Source organism: Falco naumanni, chromosome 7 (genome assembly GCF_017639655.2).
Source record: "Falco naumanni isolate bFalNau1 chromosome 7, bFalNau1.pat, whole genome shotgun sequence".
Lineage (NCBI taxonomy): Eukaryota > Metazoa > Chordata > Aves > Falconiformes > Falconidae > Falco > Falco naumanni.
In genome coordinates, this window is record NC_054060.1 from 51,304,885 (window position 1) to 51,318,225 (window position 13,341).

General features: G+C 40.1%; 1 protein-coding gene across 3 annotated transcripts in view; it reads left to right on the top strand.

The window, feature by feature from the left end:
• The window catches only part of MAP3K9 (mitogen-activated protein kinase kinase kinase 9), a 62,493-nt gene that overhangs the window by 37,436 nt on the left and 11,716 nt on the right, over positions 1 to 13,341 (top strand). For all 3 annotated transcript variants that reach the window (XM_040600605.1, XM_040600604.1, XM_040600606.1), the window contains 6 exons: positions 2,008 to 2,183; positions 4,474 to 4,714; positions 5,749 to 5,871; positions 6,581 to 6,734; positions 11,451 to 11,563; positions 12,229 to 13,044. In XM_040600605.1, coding sequence (XP_040456539.1) covers positions 2,008 to 2,183; positions 4,474 to 4,714; positions 5,749 to 5,871; positions 6,581 to 6,734; positions 11,451 to 11,563; positions 12,229 to 13,044 — 1,623 coding nt within the window. The remainder of the gene's footprint in view (positions 1 to 2,007; positions 2,184 to 4,473; positions 4,715 to 5,748; positions 5,872 to 6,580; positions 6,735 to 11,450; positions 11,564 to 12,228; positions 13,045 to 13,341) is intronic.

The following is a 13,341-nucleotide window of genomic DNA, read 5'->3' on the forward strand; positions in this document are numbered from 1 at the left end:
TGAGCTCTTGTTCCCCTAATGCTACTTTTACTTCTGAATTGCTGCCCTGGTGGGCTTTACCGAGACAACAAAGCTGAGCTTCCCCTCTTCACAGAAAAGACTTGTGTGTTACAACTGTCCTCATTAGTGCAAATAATGGCAGATCTAGGCCTGGGAAAATAAAAGCCATGGGCCACCTGCATAGTTATCCTGCTCACTCATTCATGGATTTGGCTGGCTGCAGCATTTTGTTTTACTTTGGGTCATGTTTGCTTTGCCAAGCTTGAAACCTGGGGTAAAGAGGCAGGGATTATGGCACTGACATTCCAGCTCTGTCACCCATTGCTGCTAATTGGTCAGCAGCAGGGGACCTGCAGTGCCCTCTTTAACATCCTCAGTTCTCTGTTTTGGTAAGAGAAGCAATTTGAAACCCATAAACACAAATGTGTTCCAGCTTATGCCTCCTGGAACCTGATCAGATGCTTAAATACCAACATGTTGATACCAGCAGTTTTGAAACCAAAGCTCCCAAATGCAAAATCTCAGTAACACTAATATCAAAGACAAGACCTGCAAAACCAAGCCTCAGCAGCTGCATAGATTTGTCAGGTGTTACTTATTTTTAATTATAGCTGCTTCTTGGTATATTGCAATCCACAAAAATGATGAATTACTGTCTTTTAGGACATCACCACAAATTTTTTTAAGAATGTTTGGTTTTCTCCAACTGTAAGGTCTAGGAAACTTTGGGCCTTTTTGTAACTCTTGCCTTGTGCTGCAGTAATGTGTGTCTTAAATCCAGTGACCATTTACAGCAATGATAGTATGAGCATATTGAGAGAGACCCATGCGTTAGTTTCTTCCATTCATGGCCAAAAGCTGTATTCTGTAGAAATATACTTGAATGTTTTGCTTTTCTGTTTGGTGCTTCTCATATTTTGGCATGCAGGAGTCTTGCAGTACTAAAGAGAATAAGGTTACTTGTTGAACAAGAACCTGTGTAAGTGCCAGTACAGAACAACGTAGATTGAGAAAGTGATGTTTTCTGCAGGAGTAGAAATAAGGGGGAAGTAAGGAGGAGGACTGAATAAGTAAGAATTTCCTGATCAAAAGTGTTAAGTCAAACATTTAATGGCTTTTAAAAAACATGTTCTTAATGATTTTGCACCCTGAGATGTTACTTCATACCATTTCCTATTTCTCTTTTCTATGTTCAATTCCCATCACTGTAAAGGGAGTACCTTTCTATATTATTGCTAGTTGAGTTGCCTCATGGTAAGATGGGTACCTTAAATTCTGCATTTTTAGAGCTCTGTAATTGGGTAAGTCATTGCATTAGATTGTAAATGAAAAAGTTTGTTTATTTGTCATTTCTCTTAAAAGCAAAAGAAAAAAGCCTGATCAAACCATTTTCTCTGAAATATTAAAAAAGAACACTTTAAAATTCAAAATGCACAATTTGATTGAGTCATTAGCTACTCTAATCTCCTATTGTCACTCAAGTTATGCCCAGTCTGCTTTTCAGGAAAGTTTTCCCGTTTTGTGGAAGAGTTTCATAATGACTCAGCTTAGTATTAGAGTTTGACATTAGAAGGAATTCTGATAGATATCCTTCTGCAGTGTAATTGTGATAAAAGAACTGTTTTCAAGAGTCTTGCATAGGATCTCCACTCTTGTGAGCACATAACTAAAAGCAAAATATTTAAGGAAGTTAGTTATGATTTTTTAATATATGCTTGAAAATGTAACTTCCTGTAAAATTAATAAACCTTTATTTTACTTGGCATATTATTGGAATAGAACCTAGAGACCAGGTAGTTCAAGATCTTAAGCAATGTTGGATACTATGAAAGCATGAATTCCATACTTACGATCAGACAATTGTCTGTGCAAGTGGAAAATGGGAAAGATGGGTAACACAGTGTGCATGCCACTCTTAGCCACTGGGGATCAGTAAAGTACTATTCATCCTCTCAAACCTCCATACTAAGAGATATTTAACACTTGCTTGTCTTTGTCCTATTCTAGATTGTTGGAACCCTGACCCACACTCACGACCTTCCTTTGCCAGTATCCTAGGCCATCTCACTGCCATAGAAGAGTCTGGTTTCTTTGAAATGCCCAAAGATTCCTTCCACTCCCTGCAGGAAGACTGGAAACAAGAGATCCAAGAGATGTTTGATCAGCTCAGAGCCAAAGAAAAGGTAGGTAGAGAAAAACACTCCATTCTTGTGCTCTCTGGATTATAATTTCCCCATTTCACAATTCAAACAGAAATTGTTGTGTAGTGCATCCCAGAGTTAATTTTGCATGTGCTTTACTGGAGCTTATAATAAGTCCCTGAATCAGTGGCAGGTTATGATGCACAGAGGGACAGAATCACGAGCAATGTAAATATCTGCATCCCGGGCTGCTACTCTCTAATATTGTAATGACTTCCACTATACACTGTGCAAACTGCTACGATGAGTTATCTTCATTGTTTGATGAGTCTGATAACTATTTCACTGTTAGCGTCTTAACTGAGAAGCCAAATGATAACTGTTAATAGTGAAAATAGGAGGGGTAGTTTCAGTATATATGCTCTAGCAAACATTGCAGCCTTGGTTCTGTCAGGTTTGTGTTTTTCAGGTTTTGAGCACAGCCAAAGTGGATAGACTATAATAAGCATGAGTGCTACCAGGGGAATCATCCAGTAACTATTATAATTGAAGTCTATCTGGATAAGTAGCAGGGAACAAAAGTGCTAGCAGGAATAAAAGGAATTGTGACCATCAGCTTCAAAGATTAGAAGTGAAAAAGCTGATGTTTTCTTCAAGCATACTTGCAGAAAGCACAGCTTGCTGCTTCTATGTTAAGTTCCTTACTGAGACTGTCTTTGCAGCTGTTGGTATGAAATACTGCAGTGGAATCACTAAAGGAATAATATTTTTCCAAGTTCACAGTCTCTTGCCTAAAAATGAAGTCTTAATAAGCAGCCAACTTGATTCGGGCTTAGCAGTTGGGGTTAGAAGGCAGAGAGAAAGAAAAGGAAACTTTGGGGCAGGGGAGAGAAGGCCTACAACAATACTTTTCTATTTACATATTATAGTAGCTTTTGGGGAAAATACAGTAGCTGATAGGCATTTCCCAGCTGCTGTTGTCCTGTGGTGTAACTGTGTTGGAACAGTTTCTGAAAACCAGAAACTTCAACAAACAGAAGACCAAACAGTAGTAGCTAGACTGTCCTCAGGTTTTGAGTACTGTATTCCTCTGTAGCAATGGGGAAAGAGAATTTTATGTCCTATTCATCTCATGAGTAAAATGTACCAAACCTCTGTGGTGATGGGAAAGGTAACAATGATGTTATTAAAAAAAAAATATCAAAAATCTATGCTAAAATTTCTCTGACAATCTGAAGTTTAACTTGAATTTTTCAGTTTTTACCTTCTGCAGTGGAATTAGCCAGCTGGAGATAATTATTCTGAGTGCTGAATTCTTTTGTCCTTGTGGTGAGAGTAGTACAGTGAGAAGACATTTTGAGATCTCAAAGACAATTTCAGTTGATTCATTTTGTCAACAAGAGAAAGATTGAAAAGCTTGCCATATGCATCTTTCTGCCTAAGAAGCAGCCATGCTTGGTGGAAAATTATGAGAATGACCTCCTGATGACGTTTTCTTAATTAATTTTTATGTTAGAACTGTGGTCTTTTGCTATTTGATGATGCATGAGACGACAAGGTTATTTTTAAACAGTTTACGTCAATAGTGAAGTTAACATGGTACTTACTGAAGAGGAAAGCAAAGATTAGTTCTTTTCAATGTTATGAATAAATCTTCCGAAATGGGTTCCCGTATGCATGGTGCTCTCAAATGGCTTTTGTGAACGTGTTTATGTCAGATATCCAGCATATTTTTTCATGACACTGAATTTAGGTTTCAGTGACTTTTCATAGAATCACAGAATGGTTGAAGTTGAAGGGACCTCTGGAGGTTCAGTGGTCCAACTCCCCTACCCAAGCAGGGCCATATAAAACCAGTTGCCCGGGACCATGTCCAGCTGGCTTTTGAATATCTCCAAGGATGTCACAACCTCTTTGGCACCCTGTACCAGTGCTCAGTAATGCTCACAGTAAAAAAGTGTTGGGGGAATGTCCTGTGTATCAGTGTGTGCCCGTTGCCTCTTGTTCTGTCACTGAGCACTGCTGGAAAGAGCCTGGCTTTATTTTCTTTGCATCCTTCCTTCAGGTTTTAATCTGAACACAGATTCCAAGTGTGGCCGCACAAGTGCTGATGTCCAAATTTTAATACTGATATGAAGGGCCTTGAATGGCAAGCATAGAAGTTCTTGAAGATTGTTTTAGGTTTTTGGCTTTCAGCTGAGCCTTTAGACAGCGGTGCTAATAGTGCTGTGAACACAAGCTATTGCTGCTGTACCTTCAGAATAGGTCATGTTAGTCTTAACCCCCAGGTCACAAGGTAGCTTTTCATTTCTCCTTTCTTATCTCCCTACAGGAGCTGCGCACATGGGAAGAAGAGCTGACTCGTGCTGCTGTTGAACAGAAGAACCACGAGGAGTTGCTGCGAAGGCGGGAACAGGAGCTGGCAGAACGTGAGATAGACATCTTGGAAAGGGAACTCAACATCATCATCCACCAGCTGTGTCAGGAGAAGCCTCGGGTGAAGAAACGCATGGGGAAGTTTAAGAGGAGTAGGCTCAAGTTAAAAGATGGCAATCATATCAGCCTGCCTTCAGGTTGGTGACAAGTTAGGCTCTGTTGGGTGAAATGGGAGGAACAGGTGAGCCTGTAGCTCTGGTAGTTCCTTTCTACTGATGCTTACGCATTAGGAAGTACTGGATGTACTTTGGGAAAAAGATGCCTCTTTGGGATCAAGAAACTAAATTTGATGCTCTTGTGGCTAGCATTCCCCAAAGTTCCAAGCAGAAAGGCCAGAAATAAATTTGAGATGTTATATGTTATAGTCAGTGGCTGTATATTGTTCACGCTAAAAATGCTGGTGTTGCGGTTTAACATGTTAATACTCAAAATGATAAGTTTAATAGAGGATGAACATAAAAAATCATGGAGGTTCTCTTTCTGGAAATATTTTACATAATGTTGCAACAGAAACCATAATCTGGATTTCTTGGTGCAGGAATCTAAAAATTACCAAAAATACCTTGATAGCTGTGAGACTACAGCCCTATATTGCCAGTTCACATGTGAACTCATATTAACACGCAAGTGACCTCTAATACCACCCTTCTGGAAAGAAATGTTAAATATTGGTGAGGTGTCAGGGGAATTCACTCTTAAGAGTGAAGATGGTGATTTTCAGAAGTACTGAATCCTTGGCATTTCTGCTGTAGACTCTGTATAAAGATTCAAATTTGTAAAAGAACAAAAGGGTGGGTTTTGTAAATCACCTAAGGCTTACCATTGCCTCAAGGATGATGGTTTACACTATATTCTTTGTTCTCTGAAAGAGATTGGCTGTTTGAAGAGCAATGATGATAAAATGTGCTTGTTAACTACGCCTGGCTTTAGGTCTGTAAACACTTGGTGGCTTTGCTTAGCTTAAACCGAGAGATAAGGTGAAAGGAATTCATACAGGGATGTACTTTGACATAAATGTCAGTCAACACATGGGGATCTATGTGTGTATGTGTAATTCAACATACATAGAAAGATATATTTGTATTATGGGTTTTTTCTTATATTAAAAGAAGAATTTTAACTATGTCTTTCTGCTTTTGTTTTGATTTTTTTTTTTCCTTTTGGTAAACAGATTTCCAGCATAAATTCACTGTGCAGGCTTCTCCAACAATGGATAAAAGGAAGAGTTTGATCAGTAGCTGCTCCAGCCCTCCTGCAAGTCCTACGATTATTCCCAGACTCAGGGCCATACAATGTAAGGAGCTCAATGTAGTACTGAATTTGGGAAATGTGCGGTCTGTGTGTGGTAAGATGCCAAGATTCCCTATGTAGGACAGGACTGTAAAAAAAGTGTTGTGTAAAAAAAGTGGAGTGTGGTGATGGGGAGAGTGTCACCTTCTTTGGAGTTCAAACCTTACTTACCCAAGTTCTTGAAATACTGCTGTTTGATTGTATAGAAAATACATTCCTTAGGTGTACAGGTTGATTTTTAAAAACGCTAATTTACAGAATAGATCTGTGAAACATTATTGAAGTGGATTAAGTTACTGTTGGAAGGAAAGAAAAACACAGGCACTTGTCATGAAAATAGCATTCCCATAATAAAACAGAATTAGGAAGACAAGCATGTATTAGAAGTATGAAAGGGATGTTAATTAATGTGTAGTGTTTGTATTAGATATCATGACATTTGTGCATCTGGTATCATACTGGGGGTTTTAAAGAGAAACTGGTGAATGGAATAAAGCTGTAAAGCCTACCTATCCTAAATTTGAAGGCATCTGGTGGTTAGATCTGTGTTGATAAATGGTCAGAATTATGGGAAAGAAGCCTCAATGGATGTTTTCATTTGCTATTCCTGCTCTGGCCTGTATTTTATTCTTTATGTTGCTGTGGAACAGATTCTTCTATTTATGTATCCGTTTTTTCTTTCCCATTTCCTGCTGTTCTTCCGACTTGTGAAGTGACTCCTGCCGAAAGCAGTAAAACATGGGGACGAAGCTCAGTCCTTCCAAAGGAGGAAGGAGAGGAAGAAGAGAAGAGGGGTCAGAAGAAAAAGGGGCGCACTTGGGGACCGAGCTCGCTTTGTCACAAGGAGCTAGGTGCAGGAGAAGATGGGTAAGAGAGGGCCAGGGCCTGGAACCAGACTAGTTTCCAGGTTCTAAAACTGGTTATGAACTGGCTCACAGGAGATTTGCCTATTCTCTTGCAAACACTTTTCTGCTTCCAAACTTACTTGCTGTACCAAAGATGTTAGAAATTCAGAACAGATTACAAAACTGCGTTGCCGTCAGTCCCTTGCTAGAGGCTCAGCACTGATTGATGCTTTCACTGGCTGCTGTTACCTTGTTACTTGTATTTATTTGTAAGCAGTAGAACTTCTTCACTGTGAAAACTGTTTCTTTAGTAGCTTTTATTTATTTTCAGGCTCAACTTTCTGTAGTTTCCTATCATATCTGAAATGACTTCTCTTTTACAATTCTCAGCAATGCTTTCTCTGTCTTAAATGCTATTATTTAAAAAGTACCTGGTAGAGCCAGGCAAATATCTTCTCTTCAGGCTTTTGAAAAAGACATGTACCTTGAGCTAATACATCCTGAAAGTGATTTTTGCAGAGATACAGGTTGTAGCGTTATTTCTGTAGTTTCTAGTTCTGTGGCTTCTGGGTTTGTTTTTGTGTGTGTGTGAATCATTTATACCAGGATCCCAATGGGTCATTGCTGAAATGCTGCTTTAAAAATAGGAGTATTTTGATCTTCTAAGAGGCTTGAATGCCTTGTGATTTTTAGTGGAGTTTGAAGCTTTTTCCCCTGCTAAATACATAGTTTGACTCTTGCTATATTTTGTAGCAGGGAAAATAACTAGTTATAATTTATCTTTAATACTATGTACTCAAGTGTGAAACTCCTGGAAAATAGGCGTTCACATAATGCATCACAATTGCAGTCCTCTGCAAGAGGGCCTGAATCTAACTGTTGTGTTGCCATTAATGTAGGTTCTCCCTCAAAGGTACTCTTGACGTGTGAACCGGGCAATGTGAAGGAGGCTTCTTTGCTGCCTACACTTTACCTATTCTAAACTAAACCACTTTACAATCATTAATCATTTGAAAGGGCAGGAGATCATTGAAGCTGCTAGAAAAACACTTCCACCTTGAAATCATGTTCTTAGAATTCTGGGAATAAAGCTCTTGCTGTACAGTCTGAAGCACTGAATTGCTCTTGGGCACAGACAGCTGGAAAAGAGTTGATTGCCAACGCTGGATTCTCTTAAAACTGCTCTGTTCTTGCTACAACTGAGATGTTCTGTAGTATTCATCACCTTTTCCAGGAATGCTCAATACAGCTACAGCATTTTGCAGAGTATCTGAAACATGATAGTGTTGCTGAGGGAGCAGTATGGTTAATACACAGTGAACTGCAGCTTCTTGCTAAGATCATGCCGGACTGCAGACTTTGATTTAAAGGGAGCGGAGCTGCAGTAAGCATTAGTGACTGAAAAGATAGAGTTCTTGCTATTTTTAGTATTTTTTTTAAATTCTAATTTTGGAGAGTAGGGGGGTAAAAATTGGGGTAAAGTGAAGAGCTAAACTTAGGGTAGAAAAGTCCAGTTCAAGTCTTATCCATGACACTCTTCTGGTAGCAGTAGTGCTGCCATTCCATTGATCAGACACATGTAAGCAGCTGGAACTTGAATCTTTTGACATTTTCCATGTGTTCTCCACAGGATGTAATTCCAAATTTATACAAAAATTACATTGTGGGAATTGCAGTGAAATTCTCTAACACAAGTAAACTGACCTATAATTAACATCAGGTAAAGGCAGTCATGAAAAGATTGTACGGTGATTATTTACCCTTTGGCATTTACCTTTGAGCACACCGAATATGCACAGCAGCAGGAAGTTGCTGTGCTGAATTGCAGAGAATGGATGAAGCTTTATGTTGGACTAATGTTGTGACAGTTCAGTTGTGATCTTATGGTGTATTCTCAAGGATATATGGTGAAGTCTTAATTGTCTTTAAACTTGTCATTGATTAGTCTCAAACTGTGACTTATGGCATGGATGATCTTTACCCTGTTTAAGTTTCCTGCTGGTGTTACTGATTTTACAGAGGGTGAGACCGGATGTTGGGTGTAGTCATAGTCCTTTCACAGTTTTAAAATCTTGCAAGCTAAACAGGGGTGAGCCTGGGAACAGGCACTTTTTATTCATACTGGTATTGTATTCATGCTTCAACATGGTGTTACAGAATGGTATTAAGATGCTAGAGATGCCATTTTGGAGTTGTAGGGAAGTTTTTTGCAATTTGCTGAGCAAATAAGCATTGTCACCTTGTCACTCCTAAAGAGAGGTGCTTTTGATCTCCGTTGTCTTTTTCTACTGGGAAAAGTAACTCAATACAACAGACAGAGTAATAACCTTCCTGTTATTAAATTTGAATAAATTACAGGTAAGAAGTCTTTAGGTTCCTGAGTTGTCTTGCTGGTGACTGAACTAGGTAGTTTTGCTGGTAGTGCTTGCAAATCATTTGAGTTGCTCTTTCTTTGGAGCAGTAACAGAGAATACTGCTGTAGTAGGAATGTACTCTTAAGTCAGCATGTTTGAATTGTTTTCAAATGCACACTACTATAGAAGATGTGCAGCTATCCTCTGGACAAGTTGTAATCTAGAGGGGAGAGAGAGGAGGAGTGCAAAATAAAAGGGAAGGATGAAGATTTTTACAACCTTGAGGCAAATGTAGCAGACCTTGAATTTATTCTGGTAGCTATTTATCTTTCCAGATTGAGCTGCACTTTGTCAGTAACAGCAAATCTTCAGTCTGTTTTTTGCAAGGGAAGATTGCTTTGAGAAGGCATAAGGAAACAAGCTAAGTTGATGTTTCCTGCTGTACAGTAAAGGGCAATTCCCAAGACCCTTTAGATAGCCCTCACGTTAAAATGAAGATTATTGCTGCCTATCACTTACAGCTTTGCTGTCTCTGCATACAGAGAACAGAGTATGTGTTTTCCCAGCTCCATGGAAATCTCCTCTTCCTCAGCAGTTGTCTACCTGTATTGTAGGAGCTTTGACATTGCTTTTGGAGGTGATCACACTGCTAACATCGTTCGTTTTCACTCGCCATCTTTCTCTTAATATGCTGCTCTATTTATAGCATTTATCCTAACTATGCATGTTGTACACACGGGTGATGTAGATACAACATATATTATTTGGTGGGTTGTGTTACATAGCATAGTCTAGTATGGAGGGAGAAAATCAGAACAGACCCAGACACTGAATTGCATCTCTGTTGTAAAACCATGTGGCCATGTGGTTGTCTGTCTTGACAAGTAGCATTCAGCACTATGCTGTCTGGATTCAAGTTCATAGCAGGGTACTACGTGTGCCAGAATCATCAGCGGGGGGAAAATGATGGACTTCCCAGACAGCTGAGAGCTGCAGAGGACGTTTCCAGTGTAACACCTATAGCACTGTCATCGACCAGCTGAACATGTGCTGAATCAAGTTTAGACCCTGCTATAGCAACATAGTTTTCTGACAAGAAGGGCATCCCAGTTAGGTAGAGAATAGAAGAAAAATACATACCATGGCAAAAGAACCCTGGTATAATTAAAAACTTTGGAATCCTGCAATGGAAGCCATCTTAGAAATGTGGAGTGATTCTGGTGGAAAATAAGAATCATGAGAGAGAACTTCTATATGCTTGTACCCTTCTTTCTCTGTAAGGAAAGGATTCTAGTGAATTATGTGTCTTACCAAAGAGCAGTTCAAGTTAGTAACAGAGCTGGAAGATGTCTCATCTCCTAAATTTTGTGTTCTCTCAATAACAAGTCAATGGTCTTGTGTTCCCAGTTGAGATTGTTCAGCCTATCCACAGATCTTTTTACTCCGTTCATTCAATTTTTGTCTAACATAAGTGTATGTTAGCTTTTCACTGACACTGTGTTTCATGTTGGAGTTTGGAGAAAGGCACCAGACATCTCCCAGTTCAGATTATACTGATAACTGAACAATAAAACTTTGCTGAGTGTTGATATGTCAAAGTTGTGCTGCTTCCTAAAGTTGTTTATGATGTGAAAATACTGCAGGGAACAGATACGATGATGGTGTAATAAATACCTATGAATAGGGACTACTAATAAGCTCAGTTGCCTAGTGACATACCTTTAACTGCAGGTGACATTGAAGTAGGAATTTGGTTTGGGGTTTTTTACTTGTTTGTTTTTGAGGGTTTTGGGTGGTTTTTTTGTCTATAAGTAAAAGAAACAGTGACACGATTCACCTGTTTTTCCATAGTCCAGAACTTGTGCTTTTAACTCTCTCTACTTCAATGCAGTGTTTTCTTTAGAGGAGTGATATTGAGGTTTATAATACAGAGGCATGACTTTGCTGTTACAGTGTCTTTAGCATATTAGTGTCCTAATGAGTGATCTTTAACTTTCATTTGTATTTCATATGGAAATGTTTTTTGGAGGTATTTTCCCCCTCTTCCTTCTGAGCACTTACCTGCCTTGTTTTAAAAAGAAAAATGTTTCATCTGATTTTTTTGTAGTGGTGCTTCCTATTATTCTGCATTCATAGCTGTTGGTTATCAGCAGAGGTCTTTTCATTGGCATGGTGTAACAAACAAGGGAGGGACTTGTTACTTTTTTTGTATTTTAAGGTGCTGTAAAGATGTTGCAAAATGTCTCACTATGGGAGGACTTCAGATCTATGTAATTAAGATGGACACATGCACACCCTGAGTAAAGCAACAGAGAATATAGAAGCGGGGAATGAAAACTGGTTGTGAGCATAGTACATTTTCTCCCATCTTTCTACTATTTCAGTCTGAAAGCTCTGGTAGAAGGATACAAACAGTGGTCATCCAGTGCACCAAACCTTGGGAAGATCCAGAGAACTGCACCTGCTTTTCCAGGATTCACCAGCTTAGCAGAGATGGGTAAAGGAATTTTCTGGACTTTGTATTCTCATCCCCACTTTCATTTGCATTTGAATGAACCTCTCCTTTCCTGACCTTCGCCTGGTACCTTTCAGCAATGTTTTCATTTTGGTGCTATCCATTTTTCTTTTATTCTTTGAAGTAACTACTTTCTACTTCTGGATTTTCTTTTTGTTGACCTCTCTGCTTGTGCTTCTTATCTGTCAAACTAGCAGGTTGCTCTTAATTCCCCTCTAGCTCCATGCTACTTCTCAGCTCCTTTCCTGTTAATGATATTTAGATATGCAGCATGGTTACACCTTCACTTGCAAGGAGAGAACCTTATAATTTTCCTACCTCTTGCTCCTCTCTCTCAAACATAGAAATTTACTCTAGAAGTAAACGAGTTGTAGATGGCTTCTGAAATGCTGTTCTGCAAGTGATCCCAAATAGATTAATGTGTCACTAATTCCTTCCACTTTGATAGTGTTTCCGGTTACTTGTCCCAGCCTATCTGCTTTGGAGACAATAACCTGTGAGTATTTGACAGCTGGTGAATGATGCTTGCGATAAGGACAGTTGCGTCTTCTGAGGAGAAGCTTATTTTCATGTGTACTTGTAAGAGAGTGAAATTTGCCGGTGAAAATGTTACATCCATGCAAAGTCTGTTTTCATTTGCTTTCCAGATGATGAAGACAGTGAATGTCTTAATGGGGAGGGCAAAGTGCACCCTTCACCTGGGCACAATCAGTCATACCTCTGCATCCCATTTCAGAAGAATGATGACTGGGATGGTCCTTCTAGTGATGCCAATGAGGAGTCCACCCCTGTGAACTCTGCTACTAGTACCCCACAGCTGACACCCACCAACAGCCTCAAACGTAGTGGCTCCCACCACAAACGATGTGAGGTTGCATTGCTTGGCTGTGGAGCTGTGCTAGCTGCTGCAGGCCTGGGGTTTGACCTGTTAGAAGCTGGGAAGTGTCAGCTGCTGATTGAGGAGGAGCCAGAGGCACCCAAGGAAGAGAAGAAGAAGCGTGACAGCATTTTCCAGCGAGCTGGACGCCCACGCAGGAGCACTAGTCCACCTTCACGAAAGATCTTCAAGAAGGAGGATCCCATGTTGTTGCTAGGCGAACCATCCACATCCCTCACCCTTCTTTCCCTGTCTTCCATTTCCGAATGTAATTCCACCCGGTCCCTGCTGCGCTCAGACAGTGATGAGATTGTGGTGTACGAAATGCCTGTCAGCCCAGTGACAGTCAAGGCTCCCTTGCCAGCCGTTACCAACCCACTAGTCAATGTCCAGATTGAGAGGTTCAAACAAGACCCCAACCAGTCCCTGACTCCCACACATGTGACGGTCTCTTCCCACACCCAGCAAAGCGGGCACAGGCGCACACCTTCTGATGGGGCCATCAAAGGGAGTGGACTAGTTGTCAATGGGTGCCCAACCAGTGGATGCCCTTCCAGTAGCTGTTTAACTGGAGCACTGGGAGCAGGTAGGTTTTCAGCCATCTTCCTTTTCCTCTTCAGAATAAAGACCCAAACAGTATAATTACTTGTTAGGAGGTAAGCGTGTTGCTTATACAGCATCCATTGTGACAGCCAGCCCACAAGAAGAGCTTATGGATGCTGTCTTACATGAATAATGAACAGAATAATGCAGTAATGGCCTCTGTTCCGGCATCTCTGCACTAAGGAACCCCTTCTGCTCCCCTGTGCTGTGAGGCAGAGCATATTGTTGTTTCTTAGACAATGATGGTATCAAAGTACAAGTATTATGCATTTTTAGCAGT